General features: G+C 40.2%; 1 gene segment (V, D, J or C); it reads right to left on the bottom strand.

The window, feature by feature from the left end:
• Positions 1-9,741, bottom strand: part of LOC128647301 (Ig kappa chain V region 3374-like) — a 29,181-nt gene extending 19,440 nt beyond the window's left edge. The window contains 1 exon segment of the V gene segment in view: positions 9,663-9,741. Within this exon segment, the coding sequence occupies positions 9,663-9,741 (79 nt within the window).
• Positions 9,742-13,341: the final 3,600 nt, after the last annotated feature.

The raw sequence follows: 13,341 nt of genomic DNA, 5'->3' as shown, positions 1-13,341 counted from the left end.
CCTTTTAAGGGCTGGTAAGGTAAAAGAGCTTTGAACTTTTTTAATGTAGAATAGGGTAGGGAATTTTTTTATTTTGGGGGGCTTTGTTATTTTATTAGGGGGCTTAGATTAGGTGTAATAAGCTTAAAATTGTTGTAATATTTTTTAAATGTTTGTAACTTATGTTTTTTATTTTTTGTAACTTAGCTTTTTTATTTTTTGTACTTTAGTTAGTTTATGTAATTGTATTTAATTGTAGTTATTTGTAGTTAATTTATTTAATTAATTTAATGATAGTGTAGTGTTAGGTTTAATTGTTACTTAGGTTAGGATTTATTTTACAGGTAATTTTGTATTTCATTTAGCTAGGTAGTTATTAAATAGTTAATAACTATTTAATAACTATTCTAACTAGCTAAAATAAATACCTGTAAAATAAATATAAATCCTAAAATAGCTACAATGTAATTATTAATTACATTGTAGCTATCTTAGGGTTTATTTTAAAGGTAAGTATTTAGTTTTAAATAGGAAAAATGTATTAAAGTATAGTGTAGTGTTAGGTGTAATTGTAACTTAGGTTAGTTTTTATTTTACAGGTAAATTTCTCTTTATTTTAGCTAGGTAAGCTATTAAATAGTTAATAACTATTTAATAGCTATTGTACCTAGTTAAAATAAATTGAAAGTTACCTATAAAATAAAAATAAATCCTAAGATAGCTACAATATAATTATTATTTATATTGTAGGTATATTAGGGTTTATTTTATAGGTAAGTATTTAGTTTTAAATAGGATTCATTTAGTTAATAATAGAAATATTATTTAGATTTATTTAATTAATATTTAAGTTAGGGGTGGTGTTAGGGTTAGTGTTAGACTTAGGTTTAGGGGTTAATAAATTTATTACAGTGGCGGCGGTGTAGTGGGGGGCAGGATAGAGGTTAATAAATGTATTATAGGTGGTGACGGTGTAGGGGGGGCAGATTAGGGGTTAATAAATTTAATATAGGTTGCGGCAGGGTCCGGGAGCGGCGGTTTAGGGGTTAAACTATTTATTTAGTTGCGGCGAGGTGCGGGATCAGCAGGATAGGGGTTAATAACTTTATTATAGAGGGCGATGGTATAGGGGGGGCAGGATAGGGGTTACTAGGTATAATGTAGGTTGCGGCGGTGTCCGGGAGCGGTGGTTTAGGGGTTAATAAATTTATAAGTGTTGCGGTGGAGTCTAGGAGCGGCGGTTTAGGGGTTAATACATTTATAATAGTTGCGGCGGGGTCTAGGAGCGGCGGTTTAGGGGTTAGTAACTTTATTGAGTTGCGGGGGGCTCCGGGGGCGCCGGTATAGGTGGTAGAACAGTTTAGTTTACTGTGAGTGCTTAGTGACAGGCTAGCAATAAAGCTGTCAAAAAGCCGAAGAGCAGCAAGATCGGATGAGTGATAACTATCACAGTCCGCTGCTCATCGCCCGTACTTGGTGCGCAGCTTTTTGACAGATTTATTGATAACTTAGGCGTATTTTTTCAGGTCCGCGGCGGCGAAGGTAGGCGAGCTTAGGCAGGCGTATTGGGTCGGCGAAGGCAGGAAAGTTGACACGATGATAACTACCCCCCTATATGTCCACAATAGACTTGCAGGATGCATACCTTCATATTCCGATTCATCCAGAACATTATCGGTTTCTGAGATTCTCTTTTCTAGACAAGCATTACCAATTTGTTGCTCTTCCATTTGGCCTAGCAACCACTCTAAGAATCTTTTAAAAGGTTCTGGGTGTCCTACTCTCTGTAATCAGAGAACAGGGTATTGCAGTGTTTCCTTATTTGGACGATATCTCATTACTAGCTCAGTCTTTATGTACTGCAGAATCTCACACGAATCAACTAGTGTTGTTTCTTTGGAAACATGGTTGGAGGATCAATTTACCAAAAAGTTTCTTGATTACTCAGACAAGGGTCACCTTTTTAGACTTCCAGATAGATTCAGTGTCCATGACTCTGTCTCTAACAGACAAGAGATGTTTAAAATTGGTTGCAGCATGCCGGCTCCTTCAATCTCAGTCATTCCCTTCAGTGGCTATGTGCATGGAAGTTTTAGGTCTCATGACTGCAGCATCAGACGTGATCCCCTTTGCTCATTTTCACATGAGACCTCTTCAGCTTTGTATGCTGAATCAATGGTGCAGGGATTATACAAAGATATCACAATTAATATCCTTAAATCCCAATGTACGACACTCTCTGACATGGTGGATAGATCACCATTGTTTAGTTCAAGGGGCTTCTTTTGTTCGGCCAACCTGGACTGTGATCACAACAGATGCGAGTCTTTCAGGTTAGGGAGCTGTTTGAGGATCTCTGACAGTACAAGGGGTTTGTAAATCTCAAGAGGTGAGATTTCCAATAAATATTTTAGAACTCCGTGCAATTCTCAGAGCTCTTCGGTTTTGGGCTCTGTTAAAAAGAGAACCGTTCTTTTGTTTTCAGACAGACATTATCACAACAGTGGCATATGTCAATCATCAGAGTGGGACTCACAGTCCCCAAGCTATGAAAGAAGTATCTTGAATACTTGTTTGGGCGGAATCCAGCTCCTGTCTAATCTCTGCAGTGCATATCCCAGGTGTAGACAATTGGGAAGTGGATTATCTCAGCCACCAGACTTTACATCCAGGGGAGTGGTCTCTCCATCCAGATGTTTTTTCTCAGATTGTTCAGATGTGGGGTCTTCCAGAGATAGATCTCATGGCCTCTCATCTAAACAAGCAACTTCCCAGATAACTGTCCAGGTCCAGGGATGTTCAGGCGGAAGCAGTGGATGCGCTGACACTTCCTTGGTGTTATCATCCTGCTTACATCTTCCCGCCTCTAGTTCTCCTTCCAAGAGTGATCTCCAAAATCATCATGGAACAGTCTTTTGTGTTGCTGGTGGCTCCAGCATGGCCACACAGGTTTTGGTATGCGGATCTGGTTCAGATGTCCAGTTGCCCGCCTTGGCCACTTCCGTTACGGCCGGACCTACTATCTCAAGGTCCATTTTTCCATCAGGATCTCAAATCATTAAATTTGAAGGTATGGAAATTGAACGCTTAGTTCTAAGTCATAGAAGTTTCTCTGATGCAGTGATTAATACTATGTTACAAGCTCATAAATCTGTCTCTAGAAAGATTTATTATAGAGTTTGGAAGACTTACATTTCATGGTGTCCTTCTCATAAATTCTCCTGGCATTCTTTTAGAATTCCTAGAATTTTACAGCTCCTTCAGGATGGTTTGGATAAGGGTTTGTCTGCAAGTTCCTTGAAAGGACAAATCTCTGCTCTTTCTGTTTTATTTCACAGAAAGATTGCTATACTTCCTGATATTCACTGTTTTGTACAGGCTTTAGTTGGTATTAAGCCTGTCATTAAATCAATTTCTCCTCCTTGGAGTCTTAATTTGGTTCTGAAGGCTTTCAGGCTCCTCCATTTGAGCCTATGCATTCTTTGGACATTAAACTACTTTCCTGGAAAGTGTTGTTCCTTTTAGCTATCTCTTCTGCTAGAAGAGTTACTGAGCTATCTGCTCTTTCTTGTGAGTCTCCTTTTCTGATTTTTCATCAGGATAAGGCAGTTTTGCTGACTTCTTTTCAATTTTTACCTAAGGTTGTGAATTCTAACAACATTAGTAGAGAAATTGTTGTCCCTTCCTTGTGTCCTAATCCTAAGAATTCTTTGGAGAGATCCTTACATTCTTTGCATGTGGTAAGAGCTTTGAAATATTATGTGGAAGCTACTAAAGATTTCAGGAAGACTTCCAGTCTATTTGTTTTATTTTCTGGTCCTAGGAAAGGTCAGAAGGCTTCTGCTATTTTCTTGGCTGCTTGGTTGAAACTTTTGATTCATCAAGCTTATTTGGAGTCGGGTCAGGCCCCGCCTCAGAGAATTACAGCTCATTCTACTAGATCAGTCTCCACTTCGTGGGCTTTTAAGAATGAAGCTTCAGTTGATCAGATTTGCAAAGCGGCGACTTGGTCCTCTTTGCATACATTTACTAAATTCTTCCGTTTTGTATTTGCTTCTTTGGAAGCAGTTTTTGGTAGAAAAGTTCTTCAGGCAGCTGTTTCAGTTTGATTCTTCTGCTCTTTGATTTAAGTTTTTATCTTTCAAAAATGAAAATAAACTTATTTTTTTGGGTTGTGGATTAATTTCAGCGAAATATGGCTGTTTTTATTTTTATTCCCTCCCTCTCTAGGGACTCTTGAGTTCCACCAAATTCTGTACTGTGAATAATAAATAAAGACATAAAGTGACATTCTGATCAAGTGAAATAATGATACCTCTATGCTGTTCTTTAAATTGGACAGCAAAAAAAAAAATTAGGGTACAATTATTTGGAAGAACGAATCCCCCTGCTGTTCGTTTGTCACTGACATTACTGTAAATAATTTATGTAAAGTATAACACCTGCACCCTGCATATCATTAGACTAGAGTCTAAAGGACACAACATTGATATGGTAAGTCTAAGGCCGGCACACAAATTTAAACTCATATATAATAGGGGGGTGGGAGACTAGGGGACATTCAGCCATTTTCAGTCAGCTGAAGAAAATCACAAAGGCAGGAGATCCAGAGAGGACAGGTAGCCTTCAGCAAATCAGCAAGTTATAGGGTCGATCATAATGATTTTGTAAAGCTTATTATATGATTTAACTAAAAAAAGTCCCATAGATTTCAATACTGAATGTTGTAGAAAAATCATGAGATAAGCTTTGTCTAAAATGATTCTAATCAACCACTATATGTTTTGTTTGGCATTGTTCAAAATCTCTATTGTAAGATTTTTATTAAAATGAGTTGTAAAATTACTGTTCCCATTGGAAATAACGGTAACGAATCAGAAAACAATATTTGGCAGAACTAAACGTCCACATAAAAATAATTTAGCTAAAATGAACATATTAAAAAATATGAAACAAATATTTTGGATTAAACTAATTTTTGTTTCTTGATTATTCTCTTTATCTAATAACACTGTAAAATATGTAAACTAAAATAAACATAAATACTTGGGGGCTGATTTAACAAGGGCCGAATGGCCCTTTATGTAACTGCTTCCACGCAAGCCTTCAGGCTCACCGGAAACAGGAGTTAAGAAGCAGCGGTCTTAAGACCGATGCTCCTTAATTCATCCGCTTCCTCTGAGGAGGCGGACAGCAATCCACCTGATTGCGTACGATCGGGTTGATTGACACTCCCTGATAGTGGTTGATTGGCCGTGAATCTGCAGGGGGCGGCATTGCACTAGCAGTTCAACAGAACTGCTTGTGCAATGATAAATGCCGACAGCATATGCTGTCTGCATTTTTTAGTGTCTGGTGGACATGATACGCTACAGTGGATCATGTCCACCAGACACTTGATAAATCTGCCCCTTGGAGTGATTCCTGTTTACAGTTTAAGAATAAGAACTACATACACATAATACAAAATATAAAAGTTTTTTAATACACCATACAATAATGTTAACACTGACATCAAATGTTCTGTTTCAGTATTTGAATGTTTTTTATTAATTGGTAAAGTAAACACCTTGCACATTTTTCGTGAATTGATATATATATATATATATATATATATATATATATATATATATATATATATATATATATATATATATATATATATATATATCACATTTATTTAAGTGTAATGAAACAATTTTGCAGTATACTTTCATTATTTATTTTGCCCCTTTTCATATAACTTATCTCTGGAAATAGAGGATTTTCTGTTTTTCAGAACCTGAAATGCCCCCTGCTGACTTATCAAGGCTAACCCTGCTACACATGGCTTTTAACCGATAATAACTGCAGAACAATGCACTAAATACTAACATTTCACTTTGATTAGCCTTGTTGTCTATGGACTAAAGCCCAGATTAGCTCCTCCAAATAAGCAAATGGTGGGTGGAGTTTAGCTATCAAAAAACAATTGCACTAAAAATTATGTTCATTTTTTTAACCCTTAAGAACCAAGGTTTTTCTCAGTTTACGTGCTTAAATGACTAAAGCAATTTTGGCATTTTTGGCTGTTAAGTTGCATCCATACATATTATGAACCCTTCTTAACAGACAAACAGGCCTTTCTAGTGATACCTTATATCATATTATATAAAAGGCCAAGTGTGTTTGTTCGAAGCTGTCATGTGCAGTAGAGACAGCACGAGGACAAACACACCTGGCCTTACCTGACAATTCATGCTGTATGTGGCGAAGGTGGGCGTAACCGGGCGGGAGCGTGGGTGTGGCTGGACATGGCCGGTGCGACAGAGAGGGGAGAGAAATTAAAAGAGAGGGGGAGAGACAAAAAGAGATAGGAAAGAGCAGAAGAGAGGGGAAAGTGCAGAAGAGAGGGGAGAGAGAGAGCAACATAGAGGGGAAAGAGCAAAAGAGAGGGAAAAGAGCAGAATAGAGGGAAGAGAGAGAAAAAGAGAGGGGGAGAGAGAGAAAAAGAGAGGGGGGAGAGAGTGCTATAGAGAGGGGGAGAGAGAAAAAGAGAGGGGAAGAGAGAGCAATAGAGAGGGGAAGAGAGAGAGCAAAAGAGAGGGATGGAGAGAACAAAAGAGAGGGGAGAGAGACAGAGCAAAAGAGAGGGGAGAGAGAGGGGGGGAGAGAGCAAAAGAGAGGGGGTGGAGAGAGGGGTGAGAGAGAGAGAAAAAGAGAGGGGGAGAGAGAGAGCAAAAGAGAGGGATGGAGAGAGAGAGAGAGCAAAAAAGAGAGAGAGACAGAGCAAAAGAGAAGGGGGAGATAGAGAGCACAAAAGAGAGGGGGGAGAGAGAGAGCACAAAACAGAGGGGGTAGAGAGAGAGCAAAAGAGGGGGAGAGAGCGCACATAAGAGGGAAAGAGAGAGCGCAAAAGAGGGAAAGAGAGCGCGCAAAAGAGGGGAAGAGAGAGAGAGTGCAAAATAGAGGGGGAGTGAGAGCGCAAAGGAGAGGGGGAGAGAGAGCATGCAAAAGAGGGGGGCAGAGAGCGCAAAAGAAAGAGAGAGGGGTGAGAGAGAGAGCATAAAAGAGAGGGGGGAGAGAGCATAAAAGAGAGGGGGAAGAGAGAGTGCAAAAGAGGGGGGGGGGGAGAGAGCAAAAGAGAGGGGGGAGAGAAATCAAAAGAGAGGGGATAGAGGGAGCAAAAGAGAGGGGGGAGAGAGAGCAAAAGAGAGGGGGAGCGAGAGAGAGCACAAAAGAGGGGGGAGAGAGCACAAAAGAGAGGGGGAGTGAGCGCAAAAGAGAGGGTGAGAGAGCGCAAAAGAGAGGAGGGAGAGAGAGAGCAAAAGAGGCGGAGTGAGAGAGAGCACAAAAGAGAGGGGGAAGAGAGTGCAAAAGAGAGGGGGAGAGAGCACAAAAGAGAGGGGGAAGAGAGCGCAAAAGAGAGGGGGAGCGAGCACAAAAGAGAGGGGGAGAGAGCACAAAAAAGAGGGGGAGAGAGCACAAAAGAGAGGGGGAGTGAGCGCAAAAGAGAGGGTGAGAGAGCGCAAAAGAGAGGAGGGAGAGAGAGAGCAAAAGAGGTGGAGTGAGAGAGAGCACAAAAGAGAGGGGGAAGAGAGCGCAAAAGAGAGGGGGAGAGAGCACAAAAGAGAGGGGGAAGAGAGCGCAAAAGAGAGGGGGAGAGAGCACAAAAGAGAGGGGGAGAGAGCACAAAAAAGAGGGGGGGAGAGAGAGCAAGGGGTGGGACTGCAAAAAATGGCCCGTGTGAACCAGTGACATGCGGTGATGTCAGAGGCTAGTGAGGCACATATATGAACCCAACAGAGGCAGCTAAAATTTACGGTTAAATTGGCAGATTGCAGGTCGAATTATCTGCTAATATTACATTTGATTCATTCTTTTGGTATATTTTGTTGAAGGATATGCAGCAATATATATATATATATATATATATATATATTTACAGTATATAAACATACACACACAATGCTATATATTGCAGGGTCATGCAGGGTACACTCCAGCCATATTTTCATTATAGACATAGGAGTTAGTTCTGATCAGGGATTTTTTTTATCAACCATATTTCTAAATGGAAATTTATAGTGATTTTCCCCTTAACCTGTGTATTGAGGATTGATCTTATTATCTGTATTTGTAGAACTGTTAAAATGGAGGGAGAAGTTTTTCTGATCAAATTTGATATTTTTCTATCTGCTTTGGTTAGTGGGGAGACTTTCTTTGCATTCAGCATAGCCCAAATGCAAGTACATTTGGATTTAATTGTTAAAAACTGGTTATACTGTATCTTCATTCCACAACAAACAATAGGAAGTGGACAGAATATGCCAGAGGCTTTTGTTCCCTGTATTTAACCAGGACTCTGCTTTAGGGGTGCATTTATTTCCACCATAAACCTAATATATATTACACTTAAAGCTGACCAGTCTGAGGGGATGAAATGCCATATACCTTATTTTTGAAGCTCCACTTTGCTCATATAGATTACTTTGAACTGATACTGAATTCCCATGGAAAACACAGGACTTGTTTACCAACCAATTCACTGAGCTTAAGTTCATCATTATTCTTTGCAATAATTCCTTTGATAAATAATTTCTTTAAAAAAAATGTTTTTTCTTTTTTTTTAGTTTCCTAAAACATAAATGTAGTACCATATCATTACTATATGACACACAATGCATAGGAATCTGAGAAAGAAAGAAGGAAAGGAGAGAGAGCAAAAGAGAGGGGGGAGAGAGAGCAATAGAGAGGGGGAGAGAGAAAAAGAGAGAGGGAGAGAGAGCAATAGAGAGGGGAAGAGAGAGAGCAAAAGAGAGGGATGGAGAGAACAAAAGAGAGGGGAGAGAGACAGAGCAAAAGAGAGGGGAGAGAGGGGGAGAGGGGTGAGAGAGAGAGCAAAAGAGAGGGGGAGAGAGAGAGCAAAAGAGAGGGATGGAGAGAGAGAGAGAGCGAGCAAAAAAGAGAGAGAGACAGCAAAAGAGAGGGGGGGAGATAGAGAGCACAAAGAGAGGGGGGAGAGAGCACAAAAGAGAGGGGGAGAGAGAGCGCAAAAGAGGGGGAGAGAGAGCACAAAAGAGGGAAAGAGAGAGCGCAAAAGAGGGAAAGAGAGAGAGCAAAAGAGGGGAAGAGAGAGTGCAAAATAGAGGGGGAGAGAGAGCGCAAAGGAGAGGGGGAGAGAGAGCGCACAAAAGAGGGGCTAACGCAAGACTCGTAATCTAGGTGATTATTTGCTGAGTTAAGGTCCATAGTATAATTGTGGAGTTCTTTGCTACAAACTTTTTTGTATTTCTCTGTACAATTAATTTATCTAGTTGTTTTGTTCTGCTTAAACCTAGACTCCACAACAGGTGTTGGCTCTAAAATTACCATCAATCATATATAATTTATGTATCCACTTTACTAGGATACTTATACATACTAGGATACTTATATATGAGCAACACCTGCTACTGTTTAACTCTGATACCCCCTAATCCTATATGTTCTATGACAGTTTGTGTCCGGACAAGGACAAACCACTCTCAAAAAGAGCTATTTCTTCAGGATTCAGCTCATATCTAGATGTATTTATAATTTGAGTGGGCTGTGTCACACCTGGGAGTGAGTCTGACACACCTTACGGTTCTGGTGATTAAGTCATGGGGAACAGCCTTGCTTGCTCTCTTTTCTAATAGCAGAGGTGTCTCCTCCCACTGCACCATAATCGCTGTCTGATTCCCGCTGAATATACTCAGACACAGAGTTGGATGAAGATGATTTCCTTTGAGCAAGCTGCATCCTGCGATGTCATTAGCCCCTGCCGGTATTATGGTCCTTTGTCAATGGGTCACATGTTCATCAGTACATATGGCTGGACTCAATGGTGTCACTAGGGGGGAGCGGACCGCACTCGGGTGACACCCTCCAGGGGGTGACACCAGCAGCAAAAAATTTTTTTTATTATTTTTTATTTTTTTATTTGTATTTATTTTTTAAATGTTATTGAAATTCAAAGAAATACAATGTAGAGATGCATAGATTTTTTTTTATTAGATGGGCCAGCAGTTGTGAACATTAGTGGGACTGGGGAAGTTGTAGACACACGTAATTTTTTTGCCTCTTGAACCCACGCCCCAATTTCCACAAATAGTTTTCCCGGCTGCTTTTGCTTGTTTGTACTTTGTTCCTCCCCTGCCCAATTTCACTATGAATGTTCTGGGAATGCTGTGAGGCTTGTGAAGTTGTGCTGCTAGCCTAAACCTGCCTGTCTATCTGTGCTCACTGCTCAGTGACATGTGGAGCAGTGGAGTAACTCACTGCTGTGCTGTCTCTCTAAACGGGAACTGGGAAATCGTGAGGGGGATGCCTGGCACCTGACCACATGACTGTCTGACACTGTCTCTAAAGTGAAGGTGCCACGTATGATGCCCACCAGACCGGTACTGTTACGGTACACTAAGTGCACACAGAAGAGGTAGGAGGGGAGGGCGGGCAGGGGTCTGGGGGTAGGCAGAATGCCAAGGTGAATGGCCATAAGAAGCGGTAGGCATATATCCTGGGACTGTGCACTGACAGACTTTGAACAGAGCCAGAGAGCAGAATTTTCATAGTTTGCGCACCTAAACCTTTTCTTTAGTGATTTATTTTTAGAGTTCACTGTTTATCTTTCATGTGATGCTCTGCTGAGCTAGGGAGCAGCTCTAGGCATGAGCTTTATAATGAATGCAGTACAGTTTACATATTTTGTATGTGTGTGTGGTTGAGTTTGTGTGTGTCTGAGTGTTTGTGTGTGTGTGTGTGTGTGTCTGAGTGTTTTGTGTGTGTGTGTATCTTAGTGTTTGTGTGTGTGTGTGTGTCTGAGTGTTTTTGTGTGTGTGTGTCTGAGTGTTTTTGTGTGTGTCTGAGTGTTTTTGTGTGTGTCTGAGTGTTTTTGTGAGTGTGCCTGAGTGTTTTTGTGTGTGTGCCTGAGTTTTTTTGTGTGTGTGTGTCTGAGTGTTTTTGTGTGTGGGTGTCTTAGTGTTTTTGTGTGTGTGTGTCTTAGTGTTTTTGTGTGTGTGTGTCTGAGTGTTTTTGTGTGTGTCTGAGTGTTTTTGTGAGTGTGCCTGAGTGTTTTTGTGAGTGTGTCTGAGTGTTTTTGTGTGTGTGTCTGAGTGTTTTTGTGTGTGTGCCTGAGTGTTTGTGTGTGTGTGTCTGAGTGTTTTTGTGTGTGTGTGCCTGAGTGTTTTTGTGTGTGTTTTTGTGTGTGTGTCTGAGTGTGTTTCCGAGTGTTTGTGTAAGCATCTGAGTGTGTTTTATGTGTGTCTGAGTGTATGGGTGTCTGAATGTTTGTATGTGTGTGTGCCTGTGTTTTTGTGTTTGTGTGTGTCTGCTTTCTGTCCATTGGAGAAGTTTGCCTTTTCTATCAAATCCTCTTCTTGCAGTAAAAAAAAAAACATTACTGGGGGATGGGGGTGACATCATAACTTACCGCACCGGGTGACACCAATCCTAGTGACGCCACTGGCTGGACTGGTAATCCTCCACTATATTTAACACTTTATCAGCAGCCTCAGCAAATAGTGATTATCTGAGCTCTGCTTCCAACCAGCACAGTTCCTTCTGTTTTGTGTCCATCTCCTTCTGTGAGTACTCCACTGTAAAGGTAATGATCAGTGTTTCCTCTAGGGCCAGTTTTGTGATTAGCAGTAGTGAAACAGTTAATAAGGAAACCATACCTTGCAGTCTGCATTGTGCAGTGTTTGTTGACTGCTCTAATTAAGTCTTTCACTGCTTAGCTTCTCACAAAACTGGCCTTAGAGGGAACATTGGTAATGATATCTACTGAGCATTTATTAAAAAAAAAAGAATATATTTCTCACATTACTCTTTATTGTCTTAACAGGGATTTGAACTGGTCTCTATTTTACAATTTGTTTTACAAATATTTCTATGAATGTTTATAATCAGCAGTAAATATGTATAGCATTATGGTATATTAGATTTATAGGACTTATTAATATATGTGTAATATTCTTTTTTCACCACTAGGTGTCAGTATTTTGCTGTGAAAAATTCTAAATGAGGGTGAATTTACACACCTGTTAGGTATAAATATTGGTATAGGTACCATTATTATGTTTCTGTATTTTTTTTATTTTTGTTGGAGTGACTTCCTCCCTAAAGCATGCTCTATAATTTTGGTGTGCTGAACACTATGGGCTCGATCACATATTTGGCGACGTGCACAAAAACGAGCATCGCCAAATACTTGTCTAATCAAGCTATCACATACCCGGCGCAGCAAACAAGTAACGCGCGTATACTTTTACACGTCACGGGCATTTTCTACTCCCATAAACTAACATAGAAAAAGTCGGTATCACATATGCAGCCCAAGGACTTACACGCAGAATGGAGATATTTTACTCCATTTCCACCTCGCCACACATAGGCAGGCACAGCAACTATTGCGCATATTAAAAAGCACTGTAACACCCTGGAAGCCTTAACAAACACCTAACGCATGCGCAAGTTCAACCCCTAATCCACCATCCGCCACATCGCAATTACTAATAAAAGTTAACCCCTAAACCGCCACCCCCACATCTCAATTACTTATAAAAGTTAACCCCTAAACCGCCACCCCACACATCTCAATTACTAATAAAAGTTAACACCTAAACTGCCATTCCCTCACATTGCAAATACTAAATTAACATATTAACCCTTAAACCTCCATCCCCCACAACACAAACAACCTAATTAACCTATTAAACACTAATCCACCAACCCCCCACAATGCAAACACCTAATTAACCTATTAACCCCTAATCTGCCAACCCCACAACGCAAACACCAATTTACCTATTAACACCTAAACCGCCAATCCCCAGAATGCAAACACCTAATTAAACTATTAACACCTAAACCAACCCCCCACAACGCAAACACCTAATAAAACTATTAACACCTAAACTGCCATACCCCCACAATGCAAAGTATCTAATTAACCTATTAACCCCTAAACTGCCATCCTTACACAATTTAAAATATTAAACTAAAAACTAAGCCCCCTAACCTAACATGCCCTAACTTAAGCCCAATTAAAATACACTGAAATAAAATTAAAAATATACTAACTACATTAAAAATAATAAAGTTACTGGAAGTACTAGCCGCCCATATTCGAAAATACCCCCTGATTAAAGGCCTCCAAATAGACAAAGAACAATATAAAATATCGTTATATGCAGACGACGTCTTATTTACGGTCACCTCTCCCTCTGAATCAATTCCAGTGATTATGAGGGCCCTGGCAAGATATGGTCTATACTCTAACTTTAGCATTAATCATTCTAAATCCGAAATCTTGGGATTAGGAATAGACCAACAGACCCTTAATCATTTACATACTGAATA

The sequence above is a fragment of the Bombina bombina genome, chromosome 2, assembly GCF_027579735.1.
Source record: "Bombina bombina isolate aBomBom1 chromosome 2, aBomBom1.pri, whole genome shotgun sequence".
Taxonomy (NCBI): domain Eukaryota; kingdom Metazoa; phylum Chordata; class Amphibia; order Anura; family Bombinatoridae; genus Bombina; species Bombina bombina.
The sequence above is the reverse complement of the archived record's forward strand: the minus strand, read 5'-3'. Positions and strand labels throughout refer to the sequence as shown.